Below are 18,915 nucleotides of genomic sequence, written 5' to 3' on the forward strand. Positions count from 1 at the left end.
TATCAGACAAAATAGACTTTAAAACAAAGATCATAAAGAAAGATAAAGGAGGACACTATATAATGATAATACAAGAAGATCAATACAAGAAAAGGATTTTACACTCATCAACATATATGCACCTAATATAGGAGCACCCACATAAATAAAACAAATACTAACAGACATAAAAGGAGAAACTGACAGGAATACAACAATAGTAGGATACTTTAAAACCCCACTCACATCAATAAACAGATCTTCCAGACAGAGAATCAATAGAGCAACAGAAATACTAAATGATACGATAGAGCAGTTAGACTTGATATTTTCAGGACATTACATCCAAAAAACCCAGAATACACATTCTTTTCAAGAGCACATGGCACATTCTCTAGGACTGACCACATACTAGGGCACAAAACAAGCCTCAACAAATTTAAGAGTACAGAAATTATCCCAAGCATCTTTTCTGACCACAATGGCATGAAACCAGAAATTAACCACAGAAAAAGAAATGAGAAAAAAACGATTACATGGAGACTAAACAACATGCTACTAAAAAACCAATGGGTTAATGATGAAATCAAAGAGAAAATTAAAAAATATCCTGAGATAAATGACAATGAAAACATCACCATACAAAATCTACGGAATGCAGCAAAAGAGGGATATTAATAGCAATACAGGCCTTCCTCAAGAAAACTCTCAAATAAACAACCTACCCTACCACTTAAAAGAATTAGAAAAAGAAGAACAAACAAAACCTAAAGTCAGCAGAAGGAAAGAAATAATAAAGATCAGAAAGAAAATAAATAAAATAGAGATTAAAAAAACAAGAGAAAAAGTCAATAAAACCAAGGGCTGGCTCTTTGAAAGGATAAACAAGATGGACAAACCACTGGCCAAGCTCACCAAGAAGAAAAGAAAGACAACTCAAACAAAATAAGAAATGAAAAAGGAAACATAACAACTGATACTGCAGAAATACAAAAAAACATAACAACTGATACTGCAGAAATACAAAAAAACTGTAAGGGAACACTATGAACAATTACATGACAACAAATTTGACAACCCAGAAGAAACGGACAAGTTTCTAGAAAAATACAGCCCACCAAAATTGAATCAAGAAGAAACAGATAATTTGAACAGACTGATTACTAGAACTGAAATAGAATCTGCAATTTAAAAACTCCCACAAAAGTCCAGGACCAGACGGCTTCACAGGCAAATTTTACCAAACATACAAAGAAGAACTTATACCGATCTTTCTCAAACTCTTCCAAAAAGTTGAAGAGAAAAGAACACTCCCAAGGATATTCTATGAAAAGAGTTTTCTCATTCTTCCAACTAGAGGAAATATATATAATATGCTTGCTACCTTCGAAAGATTTTTCAAATTGATTTTAGAAAATAAATTCTAGAACTAAAAAGGATCCTATAACCTCCAGTAACATTTTTTATACATAAAATATAGAGAGCACAACTGAGACTATTATAATATATTGAGTTTAATTACTCCTCTGTGAATATGCTGCCTTGATCGACAAAGTTGGAAATTATAAAAAATATTTTCAGGGTTTCCCTGGTGGTGCAGTGGTTGGGAGTCCGCCTGCCAATGCAGGGGACACGGGTTCGTGCCCCGGTCCGGGAAGATCCCACATGCCGTGGAGCGGCTGGGCCCGTGAGCCATGGCCGCTGAGCCTGTGCATCCGGAGCCTGTGCTCCACAACGGGAGAGGCCACAACAGTGACCAGCCCGTGTACCACAAAAAAAAAAAAAAAAAATTTTCAAAGAGGCCAATTATTCTGCCTCTTTATGAAGAATTTTTTAAATTCCTTGCTTACTTGTAGCTATTTGAACTGGCAACATACTAGCTATTGTCATACTGTATAGCTAGAAAGAACTTTAATAATCTACAGTAGCATTTCTCAAACTGCTCATCTAATTCTATGAGATAGGTGGCATTCCAAGGGGAGTGAGGAGAGAATTTTAATAATCAAAAAGACTTGGTAATTCTGGATTAAACAAGTTCCCTCAGAGCCTCTAACAGTTTAATGAGCAATGTGAATTTCTGCAAGGGGGAAATAATATGCAGTATTTTTCTAACTTACTTGATCATGGAACCTATTAATATAGCACAATGAGCCAGTATCCTGAAGAACACAATTTAGCAGACCCCAATGTGTCCAATGTCCTTTTACTTTAGAGATTTGTATTTGTATATTTAGGCAAAGAGATGTTAAATGCTAAACATTACCACTTCACACCTACTAGGATGGCTTTGAAAAAAAGAAAAACACATGTTGGCAAAGGTGTGGAGAAACTGGAACGTCTTACGTTGCTAGTGGGAACATAAAATAGTGCAGCCACTGTAGCAAAGATTTGGTAGTTCCTCAAAAAGCTAAACAGAATCACCGTATGACCCAGAAATTCCACTCCTAAGTCTATACCCCAAAGAACTGAAAGCAGAAACTCAGATACTTGTATGCCTTGTTCATTACACCATTATTCACAATAGCCAAGCGTCCATCAATGAATGAATGGTTTAACGAAATGTGGTATATACATGCAATGGACTAGTATTCAGCCACAAAAAGAAATGAAGTTTTGATACATGCTACAACATAGGTGAACCTTAAAAACATTATGCTGAGTATTTCAAAATAAAGAAGAGACAGAAAAGACAAACATTGTATGATTCCACTTATATTAACTATCTAGAATAGTCAAATTCATAGAGACAAAAAGATTAGAGGTTACCAGGGGCTGGGGGTAGGGGGGAAATGAGCTATTGCTTAATGGTTACACAGTTTCTATCTGGGGTGGTGGGTAAAAAAAGTTTTACAAGTAGTGTGATGGTTGCACAACATTGTGAATGTAATAAATGCCACTAATTTGTACACTTCAATGGTTAAGACAGCAAACTTTATGTTATATATATTTTACCATAATAAAAAATAGTTAAACAGCTAGCTAAAATGGCAAAGTCAAAACTAAACCCGGGCTTCCCTGGTGGCACAGTGGTTGAGAGTCCGCCTGCCGATGCAGGGGACACGGGTTCGTGCCCCAGTCTGGGAAGATCCCACATGCCGCGGAGTGGCTGGGCCCATGAGCCATGGCTGCTGAGCCTGCATGTCCGGAGCCTGTGCTCCACAACAGGAGAGGCCACAACAGTGAGAGGCCCGGGTACTGCAAAAAAAAAAAAAAAAAAACCAAACCCAAAGTCCTTCCTGAATCCACCGTTTTCTCCAGTAACTCAAAGTATTTTCAGAGAATTCTTGGCCAAGTGATTTATTTACCACTTATGTATTTACCCCCAGGGAGATGGCTTCACATAAAAGAGGATTTACAAGAAAAATAAGTATAATTAAACATAAAAATAAGAAGAAATATCATTTCAGATAAATCAGAAATTTTCTAGATATTTTGTATAGATTACAACTATTCCATCACAACTGTTTCATTAGCAAAACAGCCCTATTATTCCATAAGTGTATGTTATTAGATACGTTTTCTTATACTGGCTTATTAATTTTTAACAGTAATTTTAGCTTTCTAGCACTAAAAATTTAAGGAGTAGTCATTCTCCTAACTTAAATTTTCTTCAAGGAAAATTACGATTTCTTTGAACTATGAGAAGTAAAGTTGTTTTGAATTTACTGTACCTGAAATACCTTCCCATGCTATTTAAGTATGTACTTATTTTTAGAATTAATAACATACACATTTAAAGCTCACATAAACTCTATCATAATTTCTTAGGTGTAGAAAAAAGGCAACTCAGGTAATAAAATTTTTCTGATTTTCGACCAAAGTATTGTGTTTTTTCGATCACAATTTGGTATAAAGCCATAAAAAAGCAAAATAACAACGATAAACAATGAACAATAAAAGGAATCTCATAAAACTTATATCAACCTAACACTATGCAAACTATTAAGTACAACTAGCAAATGTTTTCTTTATTTGTACCCAAGATACCATATGCAATAAAAAATGCTAAATGTCTGAAATAAGCTTCACTTATTCTGCAAATTAGGTCTCTTAAAACGTTAAAGGTCTTCAAGCTTAGTTATTCACCAACTCCCTTTCTCATTATCTAGAGAGAAAATGCATTCTTTTAAAAAGAAGCGCTCATCTGTGGAAACTTTCTAATTAACTTGGTTCAAAGCATGTGCAAGATGGCAGTTTTCTACACTGTTTCAGCATTTTAATTGGCAGAAAATGCTGAGCGGCTTATTCACAACTCCCCTTGATAATTAAGCTAGGGTCAACTCTATGACTAAATGAGCCAATCTTGTGAAACAAACGATTCCTACCATACACAGTATATATAGAATTTGGTTTACAGCAGTCTCTGAATAGTTAATGAGGTAGTAGCTGTGTCACTATGGGAGATTTATACAGAACAAGTTAACCTTGTTTAATGGTGCAGCAGTCACTGAAAATAATTACTAGCAGAGCATTCTCTCTAACAATTATTAACATCTATCAGGACATAATTAATTCAAGCTTCATTTCTGAGAATGTTAATAACCACCTGCAAACAACTAATCAATATTCACTATTAGTAAAGTATTCGTTTTCAAAGCAAGTACAATTTCCTCTAAGGCTTTTCATATTTAATAAATGTAATTTTCAACATTACTATAGTCAAGCATCTGTCAACAGCCTTGTGAAAATATATAGATTATGTCAATATTACAACATAGACAACTCTAAGTCATAACCCACAGCTGATGAGAAAACAAAGAACTAGAGTTTTTTTAAGAAACCATAAAAACAAAAAAGGCTATTAGTTTTAACTCCAGATGCCACAATCTTGTCAGTCTCCATTTTTCCCCGCAAAGAACAAATGTATTTTATTTTTTATTAAGTTAAATAATCTTAGACCTAGCTTCCCCTTTTATTCCTGCCAGGGAGAATTTATAAGCACCTGAGAGAGACTGTGGCTCTCAAGGTGTTTACTCATCTACAAAGATCAATGAGCATGAAGCCACAAAGAGGACATATTTTGCCTATCCAAAGATCATTATTCAAGTCTAGCATGTGAAATCACTTTTCTCTGCCTTTCCAGATCTTAACAGACTGAACCCAGCTTGTCTAACTAGAAGACTATTCTCAGGTTGTTTTCTTTTTTTTTTTTTAATGACTAATCTACACTTATAGTAATACTTATTTATATCAATATTTACCTCTACCCGTTTCCTGTCTATATCTGCATTATCTGTCAAATCACTAACACTCTCCTTATCTCCCTGTCACTAACACCCTCCTTATCTCCCTGTCATTTACATTTTAGCAAAGCACACTTAAGAACCTTTTCAGCAGGAAGCAGTAGAGCACAGCATAGGAGAAGAGCATAGTGGTTACATTACAGGTTTTAGATGGAGAATACTCTAGTTCCTATCACAGCTCTGCTGCCTGGCAGCTATGTGACCTTGGGCATGTTACTTAACTTCTCAAAGCCTCCTTTCCTCAGCAAAGAGAAGTAAATAAAAGTGCCTATCTCATGGGTGTAACAAATTAAATTAAATAACTCTTGTAAAAGTGTTTAAAATAGCACATGGTAAGGTTCCAATAAATATAGGCTATTATGATTAATTTACCTATTCTGAAGTCATTTTCCTATTGCAAAGAAATTAACCAAGAATAGGCAGGAACCTAGGAGACTTGGTTATGTATTGAGCGCATTTCTTTTTATGTGTACTCTTTTAAGCTTCAAGGAATGTCTCTATCATATAAAACTCATACTAGAATGTGATATTCTTAAACGTGTCTACCTTATCGCTACACTATGAAAAAATTTTAAATGCTGCTCTTTCAATCTTTCATCTATTTTATCAGAATTCTGTTTTCAGCTCATATTCATACACATCAATTTAGTCACTTTTTAATTACTATGTAATACCACCACTATATCTTGGGCATTTCAACCAGAACTGTATTCATCATGATTTTGCAAATGATGAAGTTCCTGAAATACAACTCACTCTGAGTGAGAACACTGTATTATCAAAGTACACTAGGCTGGCTTACAAGTGTTCTTCCTAGGTTAGAACTGAAAGTTTATAGACTAATATTAAGCAATTTATTCATTTAATCAATATATGAGTGCTTACTTTTTGTCCAAAGTACCCTTTATCTTAGGCACTAGGGATGCTGAGATGAAAGACCCAATCACTTCCTTTAAGCAACTAAAGTCAAACAAAAACGTAACTAATCCAATTATGAACTCTGTACCATGATGGAAATATCCAGAGAGTATCAAGGTAGGGGACTTAATTAAGCCTAGGATGGTCACTAAGTTATCCCAGAGAGACTAATCCTTGAGCTGAATCTTTGAGGAATCATAGTAGTCAGCCAAGTAGAGAGGTTTACAATGTGAAAAGGCACAGAGGCATGAAGGTAAACCAGCATAATCTATTACCATGAGTTTGTTATGATTAGAGCTAAGAGGGAAGAAACGAATGGTGGAGGATAAAGATGGAAAGGTAGGTAGGCATGGATCATATTCTGGAAAGCATGATTGGGAGAAAAAAAAACAACACTCTGAACTTTGAACAACATAGCATAATGCAGTATTCTAAAATATATGAGGAAAAAAGTATAACTAGCACATCATATCAAATCCATGTTCTCATAGCTATTACTGCTTACAATACAAAAAATGTAGAAAAATATAGAGATCTAATGAAAAATATTAGTGTAACAATATGTGGCAAAAATCATAAAGGTGATACCAGAATTAGCTAAATTTGGAAAATAATAGCACAGTGATTGCCCAGAACATTTATCAGACAAACCTCAGACTTGGTGGGTTTTATCTAGGTCTGGGAATTGTGGGCAAGTTACTAAACTTTTCTGTACCTCAGCTTCCTTATCTGTAAAAACAAGAATCATACAATAGCTCCCTCACATAATAATTCAATAATTATTATTAAAATTTACTAAAAAGAAAAAAAAAAGCATGTAAAACACTTAGAACATGGATATCAAAATGGTTAAACTTCCCAGGACTGAATCTGACCACTATCACTCACTAGTTCTGAGACCCTGGGAAAGTTATTAGGGTAACATTCTCCACCTCATAAGACTGTTGTGAGGAGTAAATTAACTGAGTTTAGAACAGTGCCTGCAATACATGTTTGTTAATAAATAAAAGGAAAACATATGTATTAAATAAATGCCAGCTATCACTAAAAAGAAAAATCCATGTCAGAGTATCTCCTTTGCATTTTAGAAAGATAAATCTAGCTTAAATGCTAAGCATGACCTACAAAGGGGACAAAAACACAGGCAGGGAAGGTTATGAAGGCATTTCAACAATTCAGGAAAGAACCAAGGAGGATCTGAACTAAAGTTATGACAGAGTGGATACAGTTGGAAGATATTTAAGACTCAACTGGACTTGACAACTGATTATACAAGGGGAAATAGGAAATGAAAATTAAAACCATAAGAGGGAAAAAAATCAAAGATTTTCAGATTTTATCAAAAGAATGAATTGGAATGGCATTTGGGATTCTATAAGAGGTACGAACTTCCTGTGGAGTAGAAGTTCCAGAAATATTAGATGGGAGGTATCTGTAAACATCAAGGTGGAGCAATCTAGCCAACTGGATATGATGAAAAAGAGCCTAGAGAGAAGTTTAAAAATAGTTTTGGTTTTACCCGTTTGGTTTTACTCTCTAGAAGTGCCCATGATGAAGTTCATGTGCCAATCACTGGCATTTCTGAGACATTCCTAGAGTTTTACCACACTGGCTTCCCTTTTTACTTCCTCAGGAACTTAATAATATTTTCATTAGAGCCCCTCACCCTGCTAAATGTTAAGTAATTATAACATCATATAACTTTAATTAGGGGTCCCCTTATTAACATTTGCCCATCAAGAAGAATCTATTTATGATAAACCTGTATTTCCTTTCTAATCTATTAGTTCTCTGTCCATAGCAAAACATTCCTCTGTAGTGTCAGAAGACATTTGTAAACTGTATTGTGCCTCCTTGTCTCCCCCCAATCTTTTCTAAACACACATAACTAAACATGATTAAAACATACTGAAAGTCACCAAAAGGAAAGCAATCATTTGGAATTACTTCCTCATTCAATTACATTAAAAAAAAAATAAGTACAGAGACTTTTTTGAGGAGAAAGAACTTAAATCTTTCTTACCTGATGCCCCTATATTTGCCTTATCTTCAGGAACCAGATTTTTATCTTTATTTAAATCTTCAACTAAAAGTCTGTCAAAATGCTCAATACAAAGTCTGCTGTCGATTTGATATAACAAAGCAGGGCAAAGGTACGTAAATAGATCAGGTGAGATTGGAGAATTGGCCCGATGACCATAGTATTTTAACAACTGAGTGACGTTCAAACACTGCAAGGAAATTGATAAAACAAATTAAGTAAGAGTACTTTAAGAAGATTATGCAGAAAAATAAAATATTATATAGTAAAATATATTCTAAATATTATTTGAAAATAATCTGCAATATATAGATACCTATTACAAAGAATGATTTTTGACAGGAATTTATGATAGGAATACATTCAACTTGATTATCCAAAACTTTTAATAGATTTGAACCATTTTCCACTGCAACATATAAAAGATGATGACTTTCTGCCATCAATAAGAATGACTTAGAACTATATTCCCAAGATCCTTAAGGGGTGAGGAAAAAAATCACTTCCCTAGTCAAAGTGCAATCATCAATCGCTCAAGATTCTTATTTGTGAAACAGTGTTAAACAGTTAAGAGTTCTTTAACAACTTTATATTAAAATATACAAGGATATAGACATGTTCACTAAGGTACCCCAAAAGAATATCATATAGGGGAATTCTATCCCAATGCTAAAACTGGAGGATTAAAAAAAGGCAGCTTTATGCACTGGTACTTTAAGTACAAAATATAACAAAACAAAGAAGAAAACAAGTAACAAAAAATTCTGGACCCATCATATAGTAAAAACAAATACATAAAATTGAGGCAAAGGACATGGCACTACCTCTTTTTCATACACATGCACTCTGGTTGCATGCTTGCTTATTTTATCTATGGTACAAAAAACAGAATCAAAACATACAAACAAAAAAAATGATTTTTTTCAGGCCTTTACATGAGATACTACTACCCTATCCAATGCATAGAATATTTCCAGAAATCTTGAAAAAATCCTCAGTATGCATCAGGCCTATGAGGATACAAAATAACAAGTCTGATGATCCAGACCCCACAAGTAGAATACAAAAAGTAAACATTACTGATAATGTCTAGTTATTATCAACAAGGTTCTAGGATATTACCCATAGTAACAAATTAATATATTTCTTTAAAAGTACACTAAGATTTTAAAATTTGCTAAAAACCAAATATCTAATGATTTGTCCAGTAAATAAACAAAGATATTTACTTAGATATAAAACACACTTCCATAATAAGAGACAGAAACAACAAAGGTTGAGGTCATTTTCCACATTAGATGGTGCTGCTTTTTCTACATCCGAACAATAAACAAATTCAACAATTTTTTTAAACTTTAATGAGGGCTAAATATAAGAATACGTAAGGGTGTTGATACACTTTTAATGAAACAAAAATGTTTTTAAGGTGAATAGTTTTTTTAAAAATCAAGAAGGAACCATCAAATGTGAAAGAATTCAAAAAAGCATGAAAATTTAAAAGAAAAACAAAACCATCCCATTACTATTGGAGTTTCCCATTATTATATCTTTTTGCATTCATTGTACATCTGTTGAAAGCATAAGAAAAGACTAATATGAGCAAGTAGGTCCTATGATAAAGTGACAGAGAAAACAAACCTACCACATGTGCAAAGTACCTGACTTCGTAGCTAGATCAATAACTGGGAACCACTCCATAGTTAATAAGTTAACAATTATGAAAAAAAACTGTCTAGGAACTTCCCAAGAAAACAGTTTGAACAAAAAAAAAGTCTTCAATTTTCAAATATCTAGAAACCAGCTAACAGTAACAACATGTAAACTAATTTGGGGAGTCAAAACAAGTCTTAAGCAAGAGAGTAAAATAAGGAACAAAAATAAGGAATATATTTTCTAACAACCTTTAAACATTTAGGAATTGAAGGAACCCAAATTTGAGAACGAACAATGCAAGTGAAAATGCAGCTAAAAATCTTTAATCTGATTTTGATTCCTTAATGTATTTTGTAACTGGAAATAAGTTTGAATATGGTTGACTATTCCTCTGTTACTTCTCTTTTTACCTAAGAATGCTCCACAATCATCTGAGAATTACGGAGCAACCATCTTGTTCTGCTTACCTCATGTTGCCGGTCATCTTCGTTATGATCTTTGTGACTAGCAGCTGCATAAATTGCACTTTTTTTAACATGTGGTGCTTCTCGCTTTCTAGTATGTCGAAGTTCACCTTCGTTATCAGGATCAAGATCTTGGTGTCCGTGACCAGGATCATGACCATTATGTTCTGGAAGACGTACATGAAAATGACCTGGGTTATGTACACGATCAGGTTTGTGGACCCGATTATGCTCGTACTGTTCACCCTGATCATGGTTAGGGGGAAAACCTGGTGTAATAACCTCAGAATTTTCATTACTTTTCTTCCCTTTTCTCTTCTTCTTTCCTTTCAGTAGCTTACTTTCAGATTGTTCCTGTGTTTTATTGGTCTCTGTAGAAGGTTCATGGCTAGGCTCCCCATGCTCACTGTGAATAATGGAATCATTAGGAAAATGGCGAGTAGTGTTATGATCAAGGTGATGACGCAAACAATGGTGATGACATAAGCGATGATTACGGTCATGCATATGTTTATCATCAGATTTGACAGACACTTCAATTGTCTCTTTCTCTGGATCACACTTATGGCTTCTTTTTGTTGATACACTGGTCACAGTTTGATTTTCTGAATTTAAATGACTATGGGAATGCTGGTGGTTATGTGAGTGAAAATGCTTTCCCTCTTGAACTGCCAAAATATCTAAGTGAGAAACATGATCGTGGCCAAGATCCTCATGATTAATCTCAACTACTTTTATCTCTCCAAGGCCCAAGTTTGTTAAAAGTTTCTCCAGACCAAAAAAGGATAATCTTCCATTTTCACCATAACGATCAAAAAGTTTTTCAATATAATATTTTTTTTCATTTTCAGCATCCAGCACTGAAAATTTGCTCGACTCCGATTCTGTCATTCCACGATGGTGTCTGTGATGCTCTTCAGAACCATGGTCATGTTCTTCATGGCAATGGTTGCAATGATGGAAAATAAATGTCAGCAAACAAATGAGGCAAAATTTTGTGTGCATATGTACCTTCATTTCTATTTTTCCTAAAGGGAAAGAGAAACAAGCATTAGTTTATACTTATGCACACTCAAAATAAACAAACTTACCAGCAGTTGCCAATTCACTAGGCAAATTGTTTTACCCCATTTTTTTCATGCCTATGAATCATTCTTTCCTTCTTCAAGCTCCTATAAAAAATGGCCCCTTTTATCAAAATAGTGTACAGCCCTTCAAATTAATACAAATTTGCTTAAAACTCATCTGCAAGACTACTCTGACTCCCTTTAAGCACAATACTTTATACACATTTATACAGTAAATGTTGGTTCCTTCCTATATGGTCCTTTACAAAAAAGTTTACCCAACTCTGTTCTTGAGGTCCTGGTCAGTGCAATAAGGCAGTAAGATGAAATGTGTGATAAGATATGTAAGAATCAGAAAGAAATGAAACTGTCATTATTCACAAATGGCAGGATTGGGTATGCAGAAAGTCCAAAAGAATCTATGAGGATTAATAAGTTAATTTAGCACAGTTGCTGGATTTAAGGACAATAACCTAAAATCAATTGTATTTCTCTACACCAGCAATAATTAGAAAATGAAATTAGAAAAAGTTTACCATTTACAGTAGCAAATAACTAGAAATAAATCTAACAAAAGATGTGCAAGACCTTTTCATAAAAAAAGATCACATATTATTGAGAGAAATGAAGGACCTATATAAATGGATGGCTTTATCATGTTCAAGATTGGATGAGACATAGATCCAATGTAATCCCAATCAAAATCCCAGAGATAATTTTATGAAAATTGATGAGGTATTTTTAATGTTTACATGGAAACCAAGGGCCAAAAATGGACAAGACACTCTATCTACCAGTTACTACAGACTGTGGGTATCTGGTGTAAGAACAAATAAATAAATAACATAGTCTAAAAATAGGAAAAATTCTCTTTTCCTTGGTGCTTGGTCAACTAGATTTCGATATAGAAGAAAAATAAATTAAACTTGACCCCTACCTCACACCATATGTAAATATCAATTATAGATGGATTGTAAATGTAAATCTAAAACAGTAAATTTTAAAGTAAAACAGGGTCCAAAACTGTGCTGCACAATATGGTAGCCACTTGTCAAGTGCAGCTACTTAAATTTAAACTAACAATTTAATTAAAAATTCAGCTTCTTGGGAGTTCCCTGGCAGTCCAGTGGTTAGGACTTGGTGCATTCACTTTGGTGGCCCAGGTTCAATCCCTGTTTGGGGAACTAAGAACCCAAAAGCTGCGCGGCACGGCCCAAAAGAAAAGCCCCCAAAACAACAACTGTTTCTCAGTCACCTAGTTACATTTTAAATGCTCAATAGTCACATGTAGCTCATGGCTACCATACTGAACAGTGTAGACAAAGAACATGTCAATCATCACAGAAAGTTCTACTGGACAGCATGCTTCTAGAATATGGAAATATGATGTGAGTCATTCATGCAATATTAAAGTTTTCTAGAATAAACAGGTCAAAGTCATTGTCATCCTATACTTTATATAACCCACTATATCCAAAATATTATCATTTCAACATGTAATCAGTATAAAAATTATTAATGAAATTTTTACATTCTTTTTTATACTATGTCTTTGAAATCTGGCATGTATTTTATACTTACAGACATCTTAATTCAGACTAGCCACATTTCAACAGCCACATGTGGCTACTGGCTACTGTACTGGAAAGTATAGATCTAGAAGATTTATTTGGGAGACTAGCTTCAAGACCTTCAAGATAGGACATAATGTGCATTATGAAGGAAAGACTGATCAAGTACACTACATTAAAATAAAGAAATTTCTATTCAACAAGAGATATCATTAAGAGACTAAAAAGGCAACAACAGACTGGAAGAAAATTATGGCAATGTTACTAGTCAATATATAAGGAATTTCTACAAATCAATATGAAAATTATGAGACAACTCAATGGAAAAATGGGAAATTTGAACGGGCACTTCATAAGAGGACAGCCAAATTACTAAGAAGCATATGAAAGGATTCTCAACCTCAATAGTCATCAGAGAATTATAAATTAAAATCACAAGTAGATAGATACCACTATATACCCACCAGAATGAGTAAAGTATAAAAGATGTAGGCAAGAATATGGATCAACTGGAACCTGCATATACTGCTGGTGGGACTGCAAATTGGTATCTTATGGAAAACTATTTGGCAGGATCTGCCAGAAGTTGAACATAAGCATATCCACCCACATAGCAATTCTAGTCCTGGATATATGCAGAAATACATGTACAGAGACACAAAAAGACATGAATGAACATGAAAGTTCACATAACTATTATTCATCATAGCTCAAAACAGGAAAAAGGCCAAATGTCCATCAACAGTAGAATGGATAAACAAAACAATAATTTTACAATGGAATACTGCACAGGAATGAAAATATAATCACAGATTCACACATTAACACAGATGAATCTCACAAATTGAGACTGAGCCAAAGATAAATGCTAAATAAACTATAGAGCAAAATTCTATTTATATAAAATTTAAAATGGGCAAAACTAAACCACGACAATGATTATTTTTTGAAGGGAAGGTAGAGGGTAATAACTGGGACTGGAAATTGTAGTAATGTTCTCTTTCTTTACTTGAGTAATGGTTACACAAATATGTTTACTTTGTGATAATTCATTGTACTTATCATACTCTGTGTACTTTTCTGTACACATACTGTACTTCAATTAAAAGTTTTTAAAAATCAAATTTTCTCCAGTGAAAACCAATTAGAAAATGTAATTATAAACAAAAATTATCAGGCTCCTAGAAATAAATAGAACAAGACCATTAAAAGGAGAAATGTATATGACATTATTTGCAAAAACTGGAGAGACACCACCTACATGGATGGAATAAATGGCACAAGGTATATAAAGTCTTCCCAAGTGTATATGCAAATCTAATTCAGTGTCAATCAAAATCCCGGAAGCTGTCTGCTTTTCATGAGACTGCATAAGCTAATCTAAAAATTCATATGGATGAGCAAAAACCCAAGGACAACCAACACAGTTCAGAAAACTAGTAAGGTGATAAAGACTTCTTTTTATAACGTTATATAACTAAAATAACAGAACTGGCAGAGGGCCATACAGATAGACCAAAGAAACAACAGAATTCAGAAAAAGAATCAATAGGGGCTTCCCTGGTGGCGCAGTGGTTGAGAGTCCGCCTGCCGATGCAGGGGACACGGGTTCGTGCCCCGGTCCGGGAAGATCCCACATGCCGCAGAGTGGCTGGGCCCATGAGCCACGGCCGCTGGGCCTGCGCATCCGGAGCCTGTGCTCCGCAACGGGAGAGGCCACAACAGTGAGGCCCGCGTACCACAAAAAAAAAAAAAAACAAAAGAATCAGTAATATTGATTGTGAAAAAATAGTTCTCCCTCACACCATACACAAATGTCAATTCCAAGAGGATTAAAAACCCAATGTGAAAAACAAAAAAATTCTTAACTTCTAGAATAAAATATAGGAGACTATCATGACTTTAGGCTAAGGAAAGACAAAAAAAAGCACAAACCTTAAAAGGAAATTTTAGATAATTTAATTAAACTAAATTTTAGATAAGATGCAAAAAGCACAAACCTTAAAAGGAAATTTTGATTAATTTAATTATACTAAATTCTTTAAGTATTACTCTATAATAAAGAACACAATAAACAAAGTTTATGACAAGCTATACACTAAAAGATATTTGCAATGTGTATATATAAACAATGCATATAAAAGATCACTATTCAGAACATATAAAACATATATATATATATATATATAAATAAATACAAAACACTCCAATACTGCATAGATAACTATACAAAGGTTATAAACAGGACAGATGGTTAAGCAGTGACATGATCACTAATAATCTGGATAACACACCAAGACATTAAGAGGCAAAAATTAATATCTGAAAATACCAGGTGTTAAGCAAAAATCTAATGTAAAGAAATAGAAAATATCTTACACTGCTGGTGGGAGTATAAATTGGTGCAACCATTTTGGGAAGCAATCTGACATTTACTGAAGCTGAATATGAATACACTCCACAGCCCCAAAATTCCACTTTTATCTATCTATCTACCCTAGAGAAACTCTTACACTATGCACAGGAGACAAATTCAAGAATCTCTAACGCAGTATTGTTGATTTTTTTTTAATGTTAACTATCTTGTAAATAACAGAATACTCAACTAAAAGTGGTTAAAACAAAGAGGAAAATTTCACATTAAAAAAGTTGGGGAAGGGCTTCCCTGGTGGCGCAGTGATTGAGAGTCCGCCTGCCGATGCAGGGGACACGGGTTCGTGCCCCGGTCTGGGAAGATCCCACATGTCACGGAGCTAGACCCGTGAGCCATGGCCGCTGAGCCTGCGCGTCCGGAGCCTGTGCTCCGCAATGGGAGAGGCCACAACAGTGAGAGGCCCGCGTACCGCACAAAAAAAAAAAAAAAAAAAAAAGTTGGGGAAAATGGTGGTTTCAGGACAATTACACAAGCAAAAGCCCAAACTCTCTCATCCTCAGATCTTTCTCCTCAGAATCTCAAGAAACTGCTGTTGCTACAACCACTCCATCCTTGCACAACCATATCCAAAATGGGAAGGTTTATCTTTTTCTTTTCATCCAGGGAGAAAAATCTTTCCTGAAAGTTCCTCTCAGATTTCCCTTAACATATCTTTCATCAGGGCTGTACTACATACACAAAACAAAACTGGTAAAGGAAGAAATTACCATGATCGGCTTAGACAAATCGACATTCATTCTCTTGAGATTGGAAAGAAGCCACCTTTCCTATGCATGTGGAGGGCATACTAACAGCAAGCAAAAAGGAGGTAAATGAGGAATGTCAGTTGATTATATAACCATTAGTGCCTGCCACAAACCTAAATGCCCATCAGTAGAAGAATGGATAAAAAAATATGGCATACTTATGTAATTAAAGATTATTTTAAAGTTATAAATGTGTGACTATGAAATACACAACAAACACAGTTCTTAGAAACATAAAGAGTAAACTCCAAAAAGGTACATGTCATATCATTTATACACAATTAAAAACATGCAAAATACCTTAATTTGGGTTCTACATACATGTAACAAGAGCTTAACATGGGGATGATCACATTCTAGAGAGTGGCTATCTTTTCAGGAAGAAATGAAGGGGAGTCAGATGGTAGAGGAAGTATGCATATTTAGCTGCATCTGCAGTGTTTTATTTCTTAAAAAGTGAGGGGAATCTGAAGCAATGTGACAAAACATTTAATATCTGTAAAAGCAGCAGGATTCAGGTGTGTGTTATACAGATCCTCCCCGACTTAAAGATGGGATTATGTCTCAACTCATCCTAACTTGAAAAATATCATAAGTTGAAAATGCATTTAACATACATAATCCACTGAACATCATAGCTTAGCCTAGTCTTCCTTAAATGTGCTCAGAGCACTTACATTAATTAGCCTACAGGTGGGCAAAATCATCTAACACAAAGCCTGTTTTATAATAATAATCTCATGTAATTTACTGAATACTGTACTAAAAGTGAAAAACAGAAGGTTGTATGGGTACAGAATGGTTTACCTTGGTGATCGCACAGCTGACTGGGAGCTGCAGCTCGCTGCCACTGCCCAGCATCACAAGAGTGTACTGTACTGCATATCACTACCTTGGACAAAGATCAAAATTCAAAACGAATGGTTTCTACTGAATGCATAATGCTTTTGCATCACTGTAAAGTCAAAATATCGTAAATCGGAGTCCATCTGTATTGTATATACTTTTTGTAAGTTTGATACCTAACCGCCATCAGTGATTAATCAACATGTGTTGGAGGAACAGCAGAAGCAGTATCATGGTTACCTGGGAACTTGTTAGAAATGTAAATTCTTGCACCCCACCCAGACCTACTAAATCAGGAACTCTGGGGTTAGGGCTCAGCAGTGTGTCATTCAATCTTCCTAGTGAGTCTGATGCTAGCTGAAGTTTGAGAGCCACTACCTATACAAATAAATTATATAAACACTCCCATTTATTTCAAATGATACTTAATTACATCGAATATTATGATTACCTGAATTAGGTTTAGTTATCACACGTGGTTTAAGAATTTTAGAAAATAATTAGTCTATAAAATGTTTAATCCCAAAGCTACATTAAGTTTGAGATTTTGTTTTTAATCCAAACGCTTCAGTTTCTTATATAATAGTCTCATAGATAAAGTCACCATTTAAAACATACAGTTTTACCTATACACTAATGAAGATGAAAGGGAACAGATTAAGACAATTGCTATTAAGCAGAAAGAGGACATTACACTCCCTACAATTACCTTGGTTTTCCACTTGGAGATGCTAGTGAAAGGCGATACTCTGAATGAATGTTGCTGTGTTCATTTGATAGGTAAATGTCTTGTAGTTCCTTCAGTGAACATTATCTCACTGTCAAATGAATAGGTACCAGTGGTAAAAATAAAACATACATATAGGGCTTCCCTGGTGGCGCAGTGGTTGAGAGTCCGCCTGTCGATTCAGGGGACACGGATTCATGCCCCGGTCTGGGAGGATCCCATATGCCGCAGAGCGGCTGGGCCTGTGAGCCATGGCCGCTGAGCCTGCGTGTCCAGAGCCTGTGCTCCGCAACGGGAGAGGCCACAGCAGTGAGAGGCCCGCGTACCGCAAAAAAAAAAAAAAACAAAAAATAAACATACATATATATTGATCAGGCAATATCAAATGAATGACTCCATGAAACACAAAAACTGTGGGTGGTCTATATGAGTTTTAAATTGTCATTTGTGTCTACTTTTTGAGTGTATAGTACTCAATTTGTTTACTGCAAAGATTCTAATATCTTAAGTCACCTAATCATTTACATTCAAGAGAGCACGATAGGAATGCAAAATACATGAGTGACATCATAAAGGTAATATTAAATCTCTGTTAAGTATTTTGTTTGCTTTTTTGTTTTTTGGAGTGGGGTTTGTTTTTTTTTCTTTTTGGCAGTACACGGGCCTCTCACTGTCGTGGCCTCTCCTGTTGCAGGGCACAGGCTCCGGACGCGCAGGCTCAGCGGCCATGGCTCACGGGCCTAACCGCTCTGCGGCACGTGGGATCTTTCCGGACCGGGGCACAAACCCGTGTCCCCTGCATTGGCAGGCGGACTCTCAACTACTGCGCCACCAGGGAAGCCCTCTGTTAAGTACTTTTTAAAGTAAATCATACATAAACTTTGCAACTTTAGTTTAGAACAGCTATATAGCAGGTGTGTGCCAAAGAATCACTTGAATGAAGCATTTGTCAGCATAGACTAAGCAGCTATTGTAAAGAGACTTCTCTCAAAGGGCGGTGGCTTAAGAAACAAGCAAGTTTATTTCCCTCTTAAAAACAGTCCAACACTTTAAGTATACCCTGCCACTCCCTTCTGGCCTGCACCCAGCATGGATCTCATTCAGATTCGATGCAGAAGTCAAAAGCTTTTCAGACAAGCAAAAGCTAAGAGAATTCAGCACCACCAAACCAGCTTTACAACATATGATGAAGAAACTTCTCTAGGTGGAAAACACAAGAGAAGAAA

General features: G+C 35.2%; 1 protein-coding gene across 1 annotated transcript in view; it reads right to left on the minus strand.

Annotated features, from left to right (window-relative positions):
• The window catches only part of SLC39A10 (solute carrier family 39 member 10), a 52,444-nt gene that overhangs the window by 29,998 nt on the left and 3,531 nt on the right, over positions 1 to 18,915 (minus strand). Inside the window, exons 2-3 of the mRNA XM_082658684.1 lie at positions 10,302 to 11,326; positions 8,164 to 8,371 (exon numbers count right to left, since the gene is read on the minus strand). Of these exons, the coding sequence (XP_082514810.1) occupies positions 8,164 to 8,371; positions 10,302 to 11,315 (1,222 nt within the window). The 5' untranslated portion in view covers positions 11,316 to 11,326. The remainder of the gene's footprint in view (positions 1 to 8,163; positions 8,372 to 10,301; positions 11,327 to 18,915) is intronic.

Source organism: Grampus griseus (assembly GCF_964374135.1).
Source record: "Grampus griseus genome assembly, chromosome: 7".
Classification (NCBI taxonomy): Eukaryota; Metazoa; Chordata; class Mammalia; order Artiodactyla; family Delphinidae; genus Grampus; species Grampus griseus.